We start from the raw sequence: 19,400 nt of genomic DNA on the forward strand, positions 1-19,400 counted from the left end.
GTAAATGCCATGTGAGGGTTTGTTCATCAGCAACTTTTTCTTTCATCTTGCCAAAGGGTGTTAGGTTCCATCCTGCTTTTCTCCTAAGCCCCCAGATGGCAAAGGAGTTAAGATTTTTAAATAATTGTGATAAAATACACATAAAATTTACCATCTTAACCATTTTTAAGTATACCATTCAGTAGCGTTAAGTACGTTCCCATCGTTGTGCAACCAATCTCCAGAACTCTCTTCATCTTGCAAAACTGACATTCTAATGTGGTCTCTGAACATTTCCATCAGGCTACACTGCCCATTCATAAATCTAAGACTAGGTCTTACGTTCACTGATTATAGTACCCATCAGAGAATGCTCTTGCATCTAGAGGCAGTGAGCAAGTGGATGGTTGTCTCTACCTTTCACTTCCTGCACCCTAAATTGGCTCTCTGGATGATGGGTACCTCTCTAATTGCAGTTGGCTCTCTGTATCTGTGGGCTCCACATCGTGGATGCAACCAAACTTGGAGATACAATAATCAGGTTAAAAAAAAAAAGTATGGTTGTGTCTTTGCTGAACATTATAGACTTTTTTTTCCTTGTTATTATTCCCTAAATAATGTGCTACAACAACTTATTGTATACTACTACAATAAGTAATCTAGAGATGATTCAAAGTATACAGGAGAATGCATATAGATTATATGCAGATACATATGTACTGTACCATTTTAATGTAAGGGACTTAGCATCCGTGGATTTTGGTGTCTGGGGCTTCCTGGAACCAATTCCTCTTTGATACTGAGGGACTACTGTAGTTAATAGCTGCTGGGATAGAGGATGCCGTGAGCTTCTTTCATCCTACTGTCTCTCTGCTTGTCTATCTGCTTTCCAGAATGGACAGGGAACAGAAAGAGATAGGAGAGGAAACTTTGGATTTAATCAAACATGGGTCTGGAAAGAGAACCACACATGGATTCCCTTCTTTGTTCTCTGCTTTTCCTGCCCTTTCCTTTGGTTGTGTCTTGTTCCGTCACACTCTTAGAACTGCCTGTTTCCCTTTTTCCACCCACTTCCGAATCTAGCTCTGAAAGAGGTCTGCTAACTGTATTCAGAGTAACATCTAAATCTTTGATAAGGATTAATGTAGTTAAGCTGACATTTGGCTCTAGTTTAAAAGAAAGAAAATAAAAAATAATATAAGGATTAATGTGTCATTCTTCCATGGATAGGTACTTGGGAATTTAAACAGAAGGCAAAACATTAGGCCAAAATACTCTTTTTTCTGTTTTTTTTTTCCCTGCTATCCTATTAACTGAAACTACTTCTTGATGTGATTTTGATTTTAGACACTAGGAAGCTGTGGCAGACTGATTTTTTTTGTTTGTTTGTTTTAAATCAGGGGCTTTCTTGGTATCTCACAAATCATATCGTATAGGTGGCTGTCCACTGCCTCTACATTGTTTGAAGTGTTTTGAGATGTAGAATTTTTTTTAGTGTTAGCCTTGGTCTAAGAGCCTAGCTGAAAGTTCTTAGATTCCTTGTAGTCTAGAAAAGTACTTCATGGTGGAAAAATTATTTCCTACTAATGAGCTTTAAATTTTGGTTTCCTTTACTTTTCTTCTAAAGCAGATTACTATACTACCACTACAGCTATTTGTATTACTTCTAAGCACAACTATATGCCATGCACCAGAGAAGCCCCTTACATACTTTATCTCAGGCAATCTTCACAACTCCATGAGCTATACGGATTAGGACACCAAGACTTAATATAGAGGTTAAGTAACTTGGGTAAAGTCACAGAGGGGGTAGAGCCAGGATTTGAGCCTAAGTCTCTGATTCTAACCCTGTTTAAGATCATTATAATTTTAATAGTCTTTAATGGAACTTTTAGTCGAATAGTTATGGATTAGTGGCTCAGTGTGAAATATTATTAATGTAAGTGATTTTTGAACAGAGTTTTTAAAAAAAATTGCTTTATGTTTATGCCAGAATGCATTTTCATATCAGCTGAGATGGCAGTGTTTCTTCTAAATTCCACCCTGAGTGAGTTTTAATTCTTCTCTAGCATTTGCTCTCCACTTTGCGTTAAGTGCATCTTTTTTTTGTTTTGTTTTGTTTTGTTTTTGTTTTTCTTTTTTTTGAGACTGAGTCTCGCTCTGTCTCCCAGGCTGGAGTACAATGGTGTGATCTCAGCTCACCATCTCCACCTCTCGGGTTCAAGCAGTTCTCCCGCTTCAGCCTCCCAAGTAGCTGGGATTACAGGCACCTGCCATCATGCCATCATGCCCAGCTAATTTCTGTATTTTTGTAGGGAAACCCATGTTGGCCAGGCTGGTTTTGAACTCTTGACCTTAGGTGATCTGCCCACCTCAGCCTCCCAAAGTGCTGGAATTACAGGCGTGAGCCACCACACTAACTTTTTTTTTTTTTTTTTTTTCATTTTTAGTAGAGATACAGTTTCATCATGTTGGCCAGGCTGGTCTCAAATTTCTGGCCTCAAGTGATTCACCTGCCTCGGCCTCCCAAAGTGTTGGGATTACCGGCATGAGCCACCACACCTCGCTGTGTTAAGTGCATCTTAAGACATTTATTCTTTGGGTACAAACTCCTGATCTTGGATATAGTTGTAAAGAAAAACTGGACAAGTATTGGCTTGAGGGATATCTTTTGATTTTTGTTGTTGTCCATCAGTTAGACCAATCTCTCAATACAATAAAACATATTTGTGTTACTCTGTCCTGGGGATGATATTCCCTTCTTATTTGCCGAACTTCTAGACTTCCACAATTGACATTCTTCCTCTCTATCCCCAATCTTAACCTTACTCACTTCTGTACCAGAGCTACTACTGTATATTCTTAGATTGCCCTTCTGGGACCCAACCTAACATGCCTTGGGAATTCTGTTTCCCCTCACCATCCAGCCATAAGGTAGAAAAATCCTGGTTCAAATTACATCTCCTCTTGTCTGGATTATTGCGACATCCTCCTGATCGGTCTCCTACTTCCTGTCCCTGCCTTCATATCCCCCACTCCCCTACCCTGTAGTCTATTCTCAACACAGTATCCAGAGTAATCATATTAAAACAGGGTAATCATATCATATGTATTGTAATCATATTAAAACAGTATCCTGGGCAATCATTACAGGTCAGATTGTGCCATTTTTCTGCTCGGACCCTCCAGTGGCTTCCCATTTCCTTCAGCATAAAAGCCAAAGTCTTTACTATGATTTAAAAGGTCTTATTTACTCTGGTTCTCTTTTACGTCTCTGACTCACACTACTGTCCCTCTCCTTTTTCTTTTTTTAGAAAGGGTCTCACTCTGTCACCCAGGCTGGAGTGCAGTGGTATGATCACAGCTCACTGCAGCCTTGACCTCTTGGGCTCAAGGGATCCCCCCACCTCAGTTTCCCAAGTAGCTGGGACTACAGGTGTGCATCACCGCAGATAATTTTTAAAAAAATGTTTTTGGGGGTAGAGATCGGGGTCTCACTATGTTGCCCAGGCTGGTCTTGAACTCCTAGGCTCAAGCAATTCTTCTGCCTTGGCCTCCCAAAGTGCTAGGATTACAGGTGTGAACCACTGTGCCCGGCCTCTCTCTCTCTCTCTTTTTTTTTTTTGAGACAGAGTCTTGCTCTGTCATCCACGCTAGAGGGTAGCGGCATGATCTCAGCTCACTGCATCCACGCCTCCTGGGTTCAAGTGATTCTCATGCATCAGCTTCCCAAGTAGCTGGGATTTCAGGTGTGTGCCACCACACTTGACTTTTTTTTTTTTTTTTTTTTTTCGTATTTTTAGTAGAGATAGGGTTACACCGTGTTGGCCAGGCTGGCCTCAAATGATCCACCTGCCTCAGCCTCCCAAAGTGCTGGGGTTACAGGCATGAGCCACCATGCCTGGCCTCCCTTTTATTCTTTAAACGATTCTATTGCATTGGCCTCTGTTTTTCTTGTACTTCTTCAGGCATATTTCTACTTTAGGGCCTTTGTACTTGTTCTTTTTGTCTGGAATGCTTTTCCTCTAATGTCTACAGGGTTATCTCTCTTATTTTCTTCAGGGCTTGGCTTAGAAGCCCCCTTATCAGTAAAGCCTTCCCTAGCCACTGTAAGAAATGTTAAGCCCCTCTTCCACAACATTTTATACTACTCTTTCCTGCTTTATTTTTGTTTTCTCCTTTAGCACTTACTACCTTCCAACATACCATATATTTTACTTATTTATTTTCCTTATTGTCTGCATATCTCTACTATGCAGTAGTAAGGTCCAGGAAGGCAGATTTTGGGCCTTTCGTTCACCACTGTATCCCCAGTACCTAGGTCAGTGCTCGTTCATAGTAGAACCTTAATACATATTTGTTGAATAAATGATTTCTTTGTTTTATTTGCCTTAAATACAATGCATGAATGCTTTCCACTATTAAAAATAGTTAGTTGACATTGGTGATTGATTTTTAAAAATTTTTGTTTTTGATAGGACCATCAAAGAACTGCAGGGCCAGCTGGAGTATGAGCGACTACGCAGAGAAAAATTAGAATGTCAGCTTGATGAATATCGAGCAGAGGTTGATCAACTCAGGGAAACACTGGAAAAAATTCAAGTCCCCAACTTTGTGGCTATGGTTGGTGTCCTTTTTAATACATTTATTTTTCTCAACAAATATATACAAGAGTGGCTAAGAGTACAAGCTTTGGGCTGGGGCTCTTTGGACTTGAATCCTGGCTATAGTCTTTTTTGATTTGGGCTACTCATTTAACCTTTTTGTGCCTCAGCTATAAACTGGCGATGATAACTTATACTTTCTAGAGCTGATGACAGGATTAAAGGAATATATGTACACACACACACTATATGTAACTACGTAACTTTCTATATACACACACACATCTGTCTTATCTATCTATCTATCTATCTATCTATCTATCTATCTATCTATCTATCTATCTTCAAATAGCAGCCTGGTTCCTAAGTATTATTTTTAATATTGTACCATAGAAGGAGAAAATATTCTCATAAGCAGAGTAATCAATAAGAATTCTAAGACAGCTAGAGGATATGTATATTTTAATATTCTAAATAACCAAAATAAAGTGCTTTGAATGGAATCCATATTTTCTTTCCATAGGGAAGTTTCTTCATCAGTCATCATGGATGAATTAATTCTGTTTGAGGCTTGTGTCACCTCAAATCTGATCTATTAATATTATAGAATCTTCCTGGCTTCTTTTTATTTTGCACAAACTAGTCATTGGTCTCTTCAATAACCACTTTAAAAATATTAAAATAATAAAACATGTTTGTTTTATAGTGTTAAAAACAAGATAGATGTTCCTTCTGACACTAAGTTCCACTCTCCAGAAGAAGTTATTGTTAACAATTTAGTACATACCATATTAGACAAAATTCTATTTATCTGCAAACATGCATGTGTATTTCTATGCATATGCAAATATAATCACTTCCTCAGTTTCTCTGGGTTTTGTTGTCTCACCAGTGGTTGATTTTCCAAGAAATATAATTAACTATAATAATTAATCTATTCTCTTCATTTTGCAACCCTCTTCTTGTACAACCTTTAGCACATGGGGAAACTTTAGTATCAGAGAGGCCAGCTATACAGTCATGTGTTGGTTAGAGGGCTACAGGACACAGTACCATTTATAACTTACTGCTTCCAATCAAATCTGTTACCTCTCCACCTTGTGGCAGGGACTCTGTGACTCCCAGTCTCCTCAAAAGTAGAAAGGTAAGTTGTCGTTCTTTGTTTTTTCTTTTTTTGACACAGGGTGTTGCTCTTGTCACCCATACTTCAGTGGAGTGGTGCCATCATAGGGCACTGTAGCCTCAAACTCCCTAGGTTCAACTGATCCTCTTGCCTCAGCCTCCTAGGTAGCTGGGACTATAGGCATGCACCAACACACCTGGCCAATTAGTTTTTTTTATTTTTTTTATTTTTTTTCTGTAAGGTAGGGATCTTGCTTTGTTGTCAAGGCTAAGTTGTTGTTCTTCAGCTGCCTAGGTGGGACAATATTTTGGGGTGGTCACCCAAGCTACACATTTTCTTTTGAACCATTCCAAACTGTCTACTTAGAAATGTTTTCTGTCTTTTAGCTATTTAGAAATTCTCGTTGCTTACTCAGAAGCATCTGTTCTCAGGTTGGATCTGGTTTCATACTCCACAGTTTTGCTTCCCTAAAACTTCACTTTACCAACAATGTGTAGGCTTTCAGGAGAGCTGACTCAAGGTCCCTGTGCTCAGAATTCATTGTTTTTTGCATTCTTGCTTTAGGTTATACCTAATTTTTGTAAATAAGCAAATGTCACTGAGCTTTCATGGCAGCTGCAACTCTGGCACTGTTTATTTTCACTTGCAAAAGCTTGAATCTCAATTTCCTTGTCTTTAAAATGAGGAATAATAATACCTACCTCATAGGATTATATTGATGTTAAATGGAATATTGTGTAGAAATCCTGAATGCGGTTTCTAGCACACAGAGGTATTCACTATATAGTAGTAGTCGTTGTATTATTTACTCCCTTTCTTTTTTTCCATTTTCTATATTACAGATGAATTGATACGGTCAGTGGATAAATAAACGTGTAGAGCCACATGCAGCTAAAGATAGGAAGAATTTATTTGGGAGTCTAATTATATATAAAGTATAAGTAAAATGAACTTATCATTCAGAACTATAAATATGGAATCCTCAAGAAGCTCTAAGTCTTTCTCCTGCCACCTTCTGGTCAGGACCTATGATTGCATTCTATTGTACCTTAAGATCCTCAGACCCCAAAATAATCAGCAATAGTACAATTTTTACTGAGAAAAAAAATCTTAGAATAGTTTCCTAGGATAGTTTGACATATATAAAGCACTTTTTTGATAACAGCTGTTTTTATAGCACTTTCTCAGATATTATCTCATTTTAGTCTGCATCAACCCTATGAGGAGGTAGAATGATATATATATATTTGATCCCATGTTATAAATGAGAAAGCAGAGGCTCAGAGAAGTTGAGAGTCTTGTTAGAGCATACAGCTAGTATAAGGCAAGAGCAAACTCAGAATCTCTGCCTCCAGATTATATTTTTCTAATACTTCTGTGGAAATGACTATCAAATCCATACTTTAGTACTGTTGTCCCCACCAGGGCTCCCCACCTGTATTTCTCACTGCTTGTCAACTGGACATTTCCACCTGAAATTCCCAGTGGTGCTTGAATTAAAAAAAAAAAATGTTCAGAACCAAGCACAATATCAAGACCAGATTCTCTCCCCTATCTCTGCATTTAAATTAATGGCATCACTATTTTCTCAACTACCCAGTCTTGGACTCTTAATGATTAGCTATGTTTTCTCCTTTAGGTCATACAAAAAGTGAGCCCATCCCGTAGGTGGGAACATGCTCTCTACTTTCACTGCTTCCCTAGTTTAGGTTTCTATATCTTTCTTTCTGAACTACTGTGATAGAATTTTGGTATTTACTCCTTCCCTATCCAAATCCATTTGACTCACAGTGGTCAGCTTGATTTTCTTGTCACTCCTTGGATTGAAAATCTTCCTTACCTGAATAAGTACTGATTCTTCAGTTTGACATTCAGCCCTAACCTACCTCACCAACCTTGTTTTTGTCTATTCTCCTACATATATTAATAGCTTATTTTTTCTTAAGCTACCCTATGCTTTCCCATCATTAAGCCTTTGTTCAATTTGTCCATATACCTTGAAAACTGCCTGTTGACTCTGTAAAATCCCCTAGGAACCGTCTCATTTATCACCCCTTTCCTAGTCTCCCTGGTCACACGTGATCTCTCCTTCCATCAAGCACCTTGTACTGGTCTGAGGGCTTCTTGTCATTTGTAGTACAGCATGATTGGGCACTTAGTTTACCCACAGTACTGAAAATCTAAGTTTTATGAGATCATTTAACTTATGTTAATAACATCATCTTGGTCATCATTAACAACAGGTTTTGAGTATATTGGGCTTAGTGTTAAGACTTTATATTCAGCAGATACCATCTTCATTTTACAAATGAAGAAATCAACTCTCAGATAAAATGAACAATTTATAAAGTTACAAAGCTTGTTAGATGGCTAGCCATGATTTCAACCTGTCTAGCCCCAAGTCTATGCTTTTAACACCACTTGTTACTGCTATTATAAACCCCTCACACTCCCTCTTTCTGTGCTTTTAGGAACATTTATTTTGAAACTGTTTCTTTGAAAACTTCTGATGATAGCTTTTTTTTTTTTTTTTTCTGAGACGAGTCTCGCTCTGTTGCCCAGACTGGAGAGCAGTGGCGTGATCTTGGCTCACTGCAACCTCCACCTCCCAGGTTCAAGCAATTCTTTGCCTCAGCCTCCCAAGTGGCTGGGAGTACAGGCGCCCACCACCACGCGTGGCTAATTTTTTTGTATTTTTAATAGAGACGGGGTTTCACTATCTTGGCCAGGCTGGTCTTGAACTCCTGACCTTGTGATCCACCCACCTCCACCTCCCAAAGTGCTGGGATTACATGTGTGAGCCACTGTGCCTGGCCTGATGATAGCTTTTTAATAGGGTTAATTTACTTATGAAAACTTAAAAATTGGTAATAATTTTGTTAAAATGTTACACTATAAGTTCAAACATATATTTCAAGATATGTCTTAAATTGGAAGTTGAGATGATAAAATATAACAGGATATCTTCATGACCTTGGGGTAGGAAAAAATGGGTAGACTGGACTTCATTAAAATAAGACTTCAGTTCATCAAAGATTATATGAACAGATTTGAAAAGGCAAGCCAAAGTGTAGAAAAACATATTTCCTTTCTTTCTCTCTGCTTTTCTTTCTTCACTCCTATCTGAAAAAGTTGTATCCAGAATATATAAAGAACTTATACAAATCAATGTGAAAAAGACAGTCCAGTAAAAAAACTGGGCAAGACTTGCATAGGCACTTCACAAAAGAAGATATCCAAGTGGGCCAGTAAACATGAAATTGTGCTCAAAATCACTGGTTATTAGAAATGTAAATTAAAACCCAAACAAGATACCAATATATACCCATCAGAATGGCAAAAATTAAAATGGACGTTACCAAATGTTGGTGAGGATGTGGAACAACTGGAGATTTTCTATACCAATGGTGGCAGTGTAAATTGGCTTTACCACTTTGGAAAATTAATTCCTAGTGGAATTAGTACATGTTTCTTTGTGTACACAGGTGGACACCAAAAAATATATACATGAATGTTCTTGTCAGCCTTATTATATATATCTCTCAAACTAGAATCATCTAAAAATTCCCTCAACAGTAAGAATCAATACATTTTGCTATATTCATACAATGGAATATTATATAGCAATGAAAATGTATGAATTACTACTCTACACATCACTACGAATGAATTTCACAAACACTGTGCTGACTAAAAGAAAGCAATATGAAAGAGTACATACTGTATGATTCCATGTAGTCCACAAATCGGTAAGATAAGTCAGTAGTGCCTAGGAAGGGGCAAATGGAGGCTTCTGGGATGCTGGTAATGTCCAATCTCTTGATCTCAGTCATGGTCACAAAATGCATCAAGCTGTACCTTTTTTTCCTTTGTGCTCTTTGATATATATATAGTACTTAAAACAGTAAATTTAAACTAATGTTTTAAGTATTTTATATATATATATTTAAATATATACTTAAATATAATGTAATAGCTTTGGCAGAGCTGTCTGTCCACAGAGAGATTTATGTAGCACTGAACTCATAGCTTCTGTCTCCAGAACCAGTATTATTCAGGAAGTCCTTGATCTACAGCTTTGGGCCATGTTTGCTAATCAAGAATGGCTAACCGGGAACTGGCAATATTCCACGGTTACCTTCCATGTTTCACTTAACCTTATTTTCTACCTACAAAGGTCTGGAACAAGGTTGAACTTTGATATGGTTTCTGCTGGGCTTCTCTCTGACCTATGACATCCTAGCTTATGTACCTAGAGTGGCCCGTGGAGTAATTTGAGGATTTCAGGGAGTTTATCCACATTTAACTCTTGGCTTGGGGAAGTTCTAAAAGTTTGTGATTTGCCTTTCTTTTTCTTTGTTTATACCCTACTTTTTTGGGGGAGAAGGGTTGGTTGTGACACTGTTAAGAGTCTGTACTGGTAAGCAAGAAGATGGAATTCTCTTATAGTTTCATATGCTGTCTAGAATTTTCAGAGTGCATAGCCTTTTTGAAAAATAAGAATTCCATATATCCCAGCAATAATTGGTAGATCCACAAAGTCAACAGTTTTATGTGTAGAATTTTAATCTGTTCAACAAACCTGTTAATTCTTTCAGGGTAAAAAAATATATACATTTTCACCACAAGGATTTTTGTCTAATTTTGTTGTAGTAATAGATTGCATTTACATTTAGAATTGCTTTTGGTGCTTAAGCATTATGATTCATGTATTTAGTATCTTAATATATAGTTCTGTTGAGTTTAGGAGAAAACATGTATTAGGGAGAAATATACTTCCTGGCTATAATGTAAGATAAAGAAACGAGTAATCTTGGTGAAAAATGTTCTCCAAATGCAGAAGCTTTTAGAAATTTGGAGATATGGAACCTTCAGTGAACAATTATGGAAGGCCTGTTGAATGCCAAGCACATATTTTCTTTTGAAGTAGTTGTATTTTAAGACTTGGTTTGATAGAACAAGTTACATATTTGGTGTTAGGAGGGACTTTGTTATTTAACCACTGTTTCTAGAAAATTTGGAATCCTTAAGGTCTCTTCTAATATATAAAAGGTAAAGAAAAATAAGTATTACTGTCTTTGGAACTCTTTAATTTTTTTGAGACAGAGTCTCACTCTGTGCCCTGGCTGGCATTCAGGGTCATGATCTCGGCTCACTGCAGCCTCCGCTTCCCAGGCTTAAGCAATCCTCCAGCCTCAGCCTCGTGAGTAGCTGGGACTACAGGCATGAGCCACCATGCCCAGCTAAATTTTTTCTGTATTTTTTGTAGAGAGGGGGGATTGTTGTCCAGGTTGGTCTCAAACTCCTGAGCTCAAAGCGATCTGCCCACGACAGCCTCCTAAAGCGCTGGGATTACAGATGTGAGCCACCATACCCTGCCTGTTTCTGGAAGTCATAACTCTTATTAAAGCACTGGAAAATTGGCTATATCTGACAAGTAGCCACCTCTTCCCCCTAAATTTTCTATATTCTTTCTCTAATTCCATCTAGTTAGATTAGGTTAAACTCCTGCCCCACCTGAGTGTTTTTCTTTTTTCTTTTGAGACAGGGTCTTGCTCTGTCGCCCAAGCTGGAGTGCAGTGGCACAATCTCGGCTCACTGCAACCTCTGTCTCCTGGGTTCAAGCGATTCTTATGCCTCAGCCTCCTGAGCAGCTGGGATTACAGGCATGCATCACCAAGCCCAGCTAATTTTTGTATTTTTAATGGAGATAGGGTTGGCCAGGCTAGTCTTGAACTCCTGACCTCAAGTGATCTGCCTGCCTTGGCCTCCCAAAGTGCTGGGATTATAGTCGTGAGCCACCGCACCTGGCCTCATCTTTAAAATATTGGTAATGCTACTCACTACACTTTATTTTTTATGTATAGTACGAAGAACAGTTGTATCATATGCTAAGTCCCAATCAAAGGTTTGTTATTTTTCTTCAGACTGGCCGCTAAGCTTTTTTTCCAAGAGACGAGACCCATCTGTATTGCCCTATGCCCACAAACACCTGGCCACTATAAGAGAAAGCTAGAAGTTTATCCTACTCTCAAGTTTGCAGCTGAGGGATATGGGAGGGACCAGATGCATGGTTGTTTTTCCAGGCGGTGTTGGATAATGGCAGCTTACTTCCATGTTCACACACTATTGAGTTAAACTAACTGGACTCATTAGAAAAGGTGTGGGCAGGAACACCCTGGGGAACTAATTCCAGCCATGGGCTCTCCCCAGGGACATGGTCCTTGTGCTGTTCTTGGAGCGTCTGTGTTCAGAGCTGTCCTGCCTAACTAGATGCATAGCATTTTTGATTGGAAGAATTACTCAAAGATAATTAACATCTAGTGACCACTCATTGTGTTTCCAGCCCTGCTTGCTCCTTACCATAGTATTTATTGATTCTTCCGTGCTGGGTCTTAAGAATACCAAGATGGACAAGAAATATTCAGAAACAGTGAGACCAGGAGACTAGGCAAAGTGCACAATGAGACTAGAGCAGTAGAGGGATCAAGTACAAAAACAAAAGAGGGAATGGGGAAGCTACGGAATGATTCGCAGCACTATGGGACTGGCAAAAGAATCCAGAAGATGACATACTAACACTTTCAGTTACCAATATCTTGTTAAATATTAGTGTCTGGGGATCTTTAGGTAGAGATAAAACTGAATGAGATAACATTGAAAATTGGCTATATCTGACAAGTAGCCACCTCTTACCCACTAAATTTTCTATATTCTTTCTCTAGTTCTTAAGTTGCCTCCTAGTCATACGATTCAGCACAATATAATACACTGGTACTTCAGATTTGGGAATTTATTCACAAAAAATCCTAAAAGAAATTTAATCAGAGTTGAAAATACTAGCATGGTTAATTTTTTTTCTTTTGAATAGGCAATGTAGAAAGACGAAAATGTGTGCTAGCATGAAAATTGTATTTGACCCTCTTTTCCTTTGTTTATAGGAAGACAGCGCTTCTTGTGAGTCAAACAAAGAGAAGAGGCGAGTAAAAAAAAAGGTTCCTTCTGGAGGAGTGTTTGTGAGAAGGTACTAATCAGTGAAATGACTAAATTAACCTGCTAGATTTTTCTCTTTCATTAAAAAAATTGATATAAATGTAAGTCTATACAAACTCTCTCAGAATTACTCTGATATGCTTCTATTCCAATTCTGAAGGCAGAAATGTTAAAGAGATTTAGAGATTTTTTAAATGACATGGACTCAGTTGTACACCTTCTGCCGATATTATTCTTATATAACTCTACACAGGCAAGACAAGAGATTTATGAGTAATTAATTTTACAAGTATTTACATAAGCTTTAAAATAGCTGGTATAGTAATCAAAAGAAATCTAGTTATAGTTCACTTTCTTTTTTTTTATTTATACTTTAAGTTCTAGGATACATGTGCATAACGTGCAGGTTTGTTACATATGGATATATGTGCCATGTTGGTGTGCTGCACCTATTAACTCATCATTTACATTAGGTATATCTCCTAATGCTATCCCTCCCCACTACCCCTCCCCCACGACAGGCCCCGGTGTGTGATGTTCCCCACCCTGTGTCCAAGTGTTCTCATTCTTCAATTCCTACCTATGAGTGAGAACATGCGGTGTTAGGTTTTCTGTCTTGCGATAGTTTGCTGAGAATGATGGTTTCCAGCTGCATCTATGTTCCTACAGAGGACATAAACTCATCTTTTTTTTATGGCTGCATAGTATTCCATGGTGTGTATGTGCCACATTTTCTAAAACCAGTCTGTCATTGATGGACATTTGGGTTGGTTCCAAGACTTTGCTATTGTGAATAGTGCCGCAATAACCATACGTGTGCATGTGTCTTCATAGCAGCATGATTTATAATCCTTTGGGTATATACCCAGTAATGGGATGGCTGGGTCAAATAGTATTTCTAGTTCTAGATCCTTGAGGAATCGCCACACTGTCTTCCACAATGGTTGAACTAGTTTACAGTCCCACCAACAGTGTAAAAGTGTTCCTATTTCTCCACATCTTCTCCAGCACCTGTTGTTTCCTGACTTTTTAATGATTGCCATTCTAACTAAGTGTGAGATGGTATCTCATTGTGGTTTTGATTTGCATTTCTCTGGTGGCTAGTGATGATGAGCATTTTTTTTATGTGTCTGTTGGGTACATAAATGTCTTCTTTTGAGACATGTCTGTTCATGTCCTTTGCCCACTTTTTGATGGGGTTGTTCTTTTCTTGTAAATTTGTTTGAATTCTTTGTAGGTTCTGGATATTAGCCCTTTGTCAGATGGGTAGATTGCAAAACTTTTCTCCCATTCTGCAGGTTGCCTGTTCACTCTGATGGTAGTTTCTTTTGCTGTGCAGAAGCTCTTGTTTAATTAGATCCCATTTGTCAATTTTGGCTTTTGTTGCCATTGCTTTTAGTGTTTTAGACATGAAGTTCTTGCCCATGCCTATCTCCTAAATGGTATTGCCTAGGTTTTCTTCTAGGGTTTTTATGGTTTTAGGTCTAATATTTAACTCTCTAATCCATCTTGAATTGATTTTTGTATAAGGTGTAAGAAAGGGATCCAGTTTCAGCTTTCTACATAGGGCTAGCCAGTTTTCCCAGCACCATTTATTAAATAGGGAATCCTTTCCCCATTTCTTGTTTTTGTCAGGTTTGTCAAAGATCAGATGGTTATACATGTGTGGCATTATTTCTGAGGGCTCTGTTCAGTTCCATTGGTCTACATCTCTGTTTTGGTACCAGTACCATGCTGTTTTGGTTACTGTAGTCTTGTTGTATAGTTTGAAGTCAGGTAGTGTGATGCCTCCAGCTTTGTTCTTTTGGCTTAGGATTGTTTTGGCAATGTGGGCTCTTTTCTGTTCCATATGAACTTGAAAGTAGTTTTTTCGAATTCTGTGAAGAAAGTCGTTGGTAGCTTAATGGGGATGGCATTGAATCTATTAATTACCTTGGGCAGTATGGCCATTTTCATGATATTGATTTTTCCTGTCCATGAGCATGGAATATTCTTCCATTTGTTTGTTTCCTCTTTTATTCCATTGAGCAGTGGTTTGTAGTTGTCCTTGAAGAGGTCCTTCACATCCCTTTAAGTTGGATTCCTAGGTATTTTATTCTCTTTGAAGCAATTGTGAATGGGAGTTCACTCATGATTTGACTCTCTTTTTGTCTGTTATTGGTGTATAAGAATGCTTGTGATTTTTGCACATTGATTTTGAATCCAGAGACTTTGCTGAAGTTGCCTATCAGCGTAAGGAGATTTTGGGCTGAGACGATGGGGTTTTCTTAATATACAATCATGTCATCTGCAAACAGGGACAATTTGACTTCCTCTTTTCCTAATTGAATACTCTTTATTTATTTCTCCTGCCTGATTGTCCTGGCCAGAACTTCCCACACTATGTTGAATAGGAGTGGAGAGAGAGGGCATCCCTGTCTTGTGCCAGTTTTCAAAGGGAATGTTTCCAGTTTTTGCCCATTCAGTACGATATTGGCTGTGGGTTTGTCATAAATAGCTCTTTATTTTGAGATACGGCCCATCAATACCTAGTTTATTGAGAGTTTTTGGCATGAAGGGCTGTTGAATTTTGTCAAAGGCCTTTTCTGCATCTGTTGAGATAATCATGTAGTATTTGTTTTTGGTTCTGTTTATGTGATGGATTACGTTTATTGATTTGCGTATGTTGAACCACCCTTGCATCCCAGGGATGAAGCCGACATAATGGTGGTGGATAAGCTTTTTGATGTGCTGCTGGATTCGGTTTGCCAGTATTTTATTGAGGATTTTCGCATCAATGTTCATCACAGATATTGCTCTAAAATTCTTTTGTTGTTGTGTCTCTGCCAGGCTTTGGTATCAGGATGATGTCAGTCTCATAAAATGAGTTAGGGGGGATTCCCTCTTTTTCTGTTGATTGGAATAGTTTCAGAAGGAAACTATTTTGTACAGCTCCTCTTTGTGCCTCTGGTAGAATTTGGCTGTGAATCTGTCTGGTCCTGGACTTTTTTTGGTTGGTAGGCCATTAATTATTGCCTTAACTTCAGAGCTTCTTATTGGTCTATTCAGGGATTCAATTTCTTCCTGGTTTAGTCTTGGGAGGGTGTATGTGTCCAGGAATTTATCCATTTCTTTAGGTTTTCTAGTTTATTTGCATAGAGGCGTTTATAGTATTCTCTGATGGTAGTTTGTATTTCTGTGGGGTCAGTGGTGATATTCCCTTTATCATTTTTTATTGCGTCTATTTGATTCTTCTCTCTTTTCTTCTTTATTAGTCTTGCCAGCAGTCTATCAATTTTGTTGATCTTTTCAAAAAACCAACTCCTGGATTCATTGATTTTTTGAAGGGTTTTTTGTGTCTCTATCTCCTTCAGTTCTGCTCTGATCTTAGTTATTTCTTGCCTTCTGCTGGCTTTTGAATGTATTTGCTCTTGCTTCTCTAATTCTTTCAATTGTGATGTTAGGGTGTCAATTTTAGATCTTTCCTGCTTTCTCCTGTGGGCATATAGTGCTATAAATTTCCCTCTATACATTGCTTTAAATGTGTCCCAGAGATTCTGGTATGTTGTATCTTTGTTCTCATTGGTTTCAAAGAACATCTTTATTTCTGCCTTCATTTCGTTAAGTACCCAGTAGTCATTCAGGAGCACGTTGTTCAGTTTCCATGTAGTTGAGTGGTTTTGAGTGAGTTTCTTAATCCTGAGTTCTAGTTTGATTGCACTGTGGTCTGAGAGACAGTTTGTTATAATTTCTGTTCTTTTACATTTGCTGAGGAATGCTTTACTTCTAACTATGTGGTCAATTTTGGAGTAAGTGTGATGTGGTGCTGAGAAGAATGTATATTCCATTGATTTGGGGTGGAGAACTCTGTAGATATCTATTAGGTCCGCTTGGTGCACAGCTGAGTTGAACTCCTGGATATCCTTGTTAACTTGCTGTCTCATTGATCTGTCTAATGTTGACAGTGGGGTGTTAAAGTCTCCCATTATTATTGTGTGGGAGTATAAGTCTCTTTGTAAGTCTCTAAGGACTTGCTTTATGAATCTGGGTGCTCCTGTATTGGGTGCATATATATTTAGGATAGTTAGCTCTTCTTGTTGAAATGATTCCTTTACCATTATGTAATGGCCTTCTTTGTCTCTTCTGGTCTTTGTTGGTTTAAAGTCTGTTTTATCAGAGACTAGGATTGCAACCCCTGCCTTTTTTTGTTTTCCATTTGCTTGGTAGATCATCTTTTATCCCTGTATTTTGAGCCTATGTGTGTCTCTGCACATGTAATGGGTCTCCTGAATACAGCAAACTGATGAGTCTTGACTCTTTATCCAATCTGCCAGTCTGTATCTCTTTTAATTAGAGCATTTAGCCCATTTACATTTAAGGTTAATATTGTTATGTGGGAATCTGATCCTGTCATTATGATGTTAGCTGGTTATTTTACTTGTTATTTGATGCAGTTTCTTCCTAGCATTGATGGTCTTTACATTTTGTCATGTTTTTGCGCTGGCTGGTACCGGTTGTTCCTTTCCATGTTTAGTGTTTCCTTCAGGAGCTCTTGTAGGGCAGGCCTGGTGGTGACAAAATCTCTCAGCATTTGCTTGTCTGTAAAGGATTTTATTTCTCCTTCACTTATGAAACTTAGTTTGGCTGGATATGAAATTCTGGGTTGAAAATTCTTTTCTTTAAGAATGTTGAATATTGGCCTCCCACTCTCTTCTGGCTTGTAGAGTTTCTGCCAAGAGATCCACTGTTAGTCTGATGGGCTTCCCTTTGTGGGTAACCTGACCTTTCTCTCTGGCTGCCCTTAACATTTTTTCCTTCATTTCAACTTTGGTGAATCTGACAATTATGTGTCTTGGAGTTGCTCTTCTCGAGGAATATCTTTGTGGTGTTCTGTATTTCTTGAATTTGAATGTTGGCCTGCCTTGCTAGGTTGGGGAAGTTTTCGTGGATAATATCCTGAAGAGTGTTTTCCAACTTGGTTCCATTCTCCCTGTCACTTTCAGGTACACCAGTCAGACGTAGATTTGGTCTTTTCACATAGTCCCATGTTTCTTCGAGGCTTTGTTCATTTATTTTTACTCTTTCGTTTTATTTTTTATGTTTATTTATTTTTATTCTTTCTTTGTTTTATTTTTACTTCTTGCTTCATTTCATTTGAACTTCAGTCACTGATACTCTTTCTTCCAGTTGATTGAATCAGTTAATGAAGCTTGTGCATTTGTCATGTAGTTCTTGTGCCATGCTCTATCAGGTCATTTAAGGACTTCTATACATTGTTTAATTAGCCATTCGTCTAAGCCATTCGTTTTTCAAGGTTTTTAGCTTCTTTGTGATCGGTTTGAATCTCCTCCTCCTTTAGCTCGGAGAAGTTTGATCATCTGAAGCCTTCTTCTCTCAACTTGTCAAAGTCTTTCTCCATCCAGCTTTGTTCTGTTGCTGGCGAGGGGCTGCATTCCTTTGAAGGGGGTGAGGCACTCTGATTTTTAGAATTTTCAGCTTTTCTGCTCTGTTTTTTCCCCATCTTTGTGGTTTTATCTACCTTTGGTCTTTGATGATGGTGATGTACAGATGGGGTTTTGGTGTGGATGTCCTTTCTGTTTGTTAGTTTTCATTCTAACAGTCAGGACCCTCAGCTGCAGGTCTGTTGGAGTTTGCTGGAGGTCCAGTCCAGACCCTGTTTGCCTGGGTATCAGCAGTGGAGGCTGCAGAAGAGTGAATATTGCTGAACAGCAAGTGTTGCTGCCTGATCATTCCTCTGGAAGCTTCGGCTCAGAGGGGTACCCAGCCGTGTGAGGTGTCAGTTTGCCCTACTTGGGGGTGCCTTTCAGTTAGGCTACTTGGGGTCAGGGACCCACTTAAGGAGGCAGTCTGTCCTTTCTCAGATCTCAAACTCCATGCTGGGAGAACTACTACTCTCTTCAAAGCTGTCAGACAGGGACATTTAAATCTGCAGAGGTTTCTGCTGCCTTTTGTTTGGCTGTGCCTTGTCCCTGGCTATGCCTTATCTCCAGAGTCTACACTTGGCTGGAGTCTACAAAGGCATGCAGGCCTCTTTGAATGCGGTGGGCTCCATCCTTTTCGAGCTTCCTGGCCACTTTGTTTACCTACTCAAGCCTCAGGAATGGCAGGCGTCCCTCCTTCAGCCTTACTGCCACCTTGCAGTTAGATCTCAGACTGCTGTGCTAGTAATAAGAGAGGCTCCATGGGTGAGGGACCCTCCCAGCCAAGTGTGGGATAAAATCTCCTGGTGTGCCGTTTGCTCAAACCCTTGGAAAAGCACAGTATTAGGGTGGGAGTGACCCAATTTTCCAGGTGCTGTGTGTCATGGTTTCCCTTGGCTAGGAAAGGGAATTCCCTTACCCCTTGCACTTCCTGGGTGAGGCGATGCCTCGCCCTGCTTTGGCTCTCACTCGGTGGGCTGCACCCTCTGTCCTGCACCCACTGTCTGACACGCCCCAGTGAGATGAACCCGGTACCTCAGTTGGAAATGCAGAAATCACCTGTCTTCTGTGTCGCTCATGCTGGGAGCTATAGCCTGGAGCTGTTCCTATTCGGCCATCTTCTATGTCTTTCACTTTCTAGAGAGTACCCTTCACTTCTAGTGTGGATATGTTTAAAAAAATTTTTTTTTCAAATGACATAACTGCAAGGTTTTTAAGAATATAGAGAAGAGGCAGATTGGTCAGGATAAGAAACACTTAGCTTTAGTTTTTCCTCTTTTT

The 19,400-nt window shown here is 39.0% G+C and overlaps 1 protein-coding gene across 2 annotated transcripts in view; it reads left to right on the forward strand.

The window, feature by feature from the left end:
• LOC126934918 (ankyrin repeat domain-containing protein 42-like) overlaps window positions 1-5,552 on the forward strand; it is a 38,794-nt gene extending 33,242 nt beyond the window's left edge. For both annotated transcript variants that reach the window (XM_050755889.1, XM_050755890.1), the window contains one exon: window positions 4,458-5,552. In XM_050755889.1, coding sequence (XP_050611846.1) covers window positions 4,458-4,719 — 262 coding nt within the window. In that variant the 3' untranslated portion in view covers window positions 4,720-5,552. The remainder of the gene's footprint in view (window positions 1-4,457) is intronic.
• The last annotated feature ends 13,848 nt before the right edge of the window (window positions 5,553-19,400 follow it).

This window comes from Macaca thibetana, chromosome 14 (assembly GCF_024542745.1).
Source record: "Macaca thibetana thibetana isolate TM-01 chromosome 14, ASM2454274v1, whole genome shotgun sequence".
NCBI lineage: Eukaryota > Metazoa > Chordata > Mammalia > Primates > Cercopithecidae > Macaca > Macaca thibetana.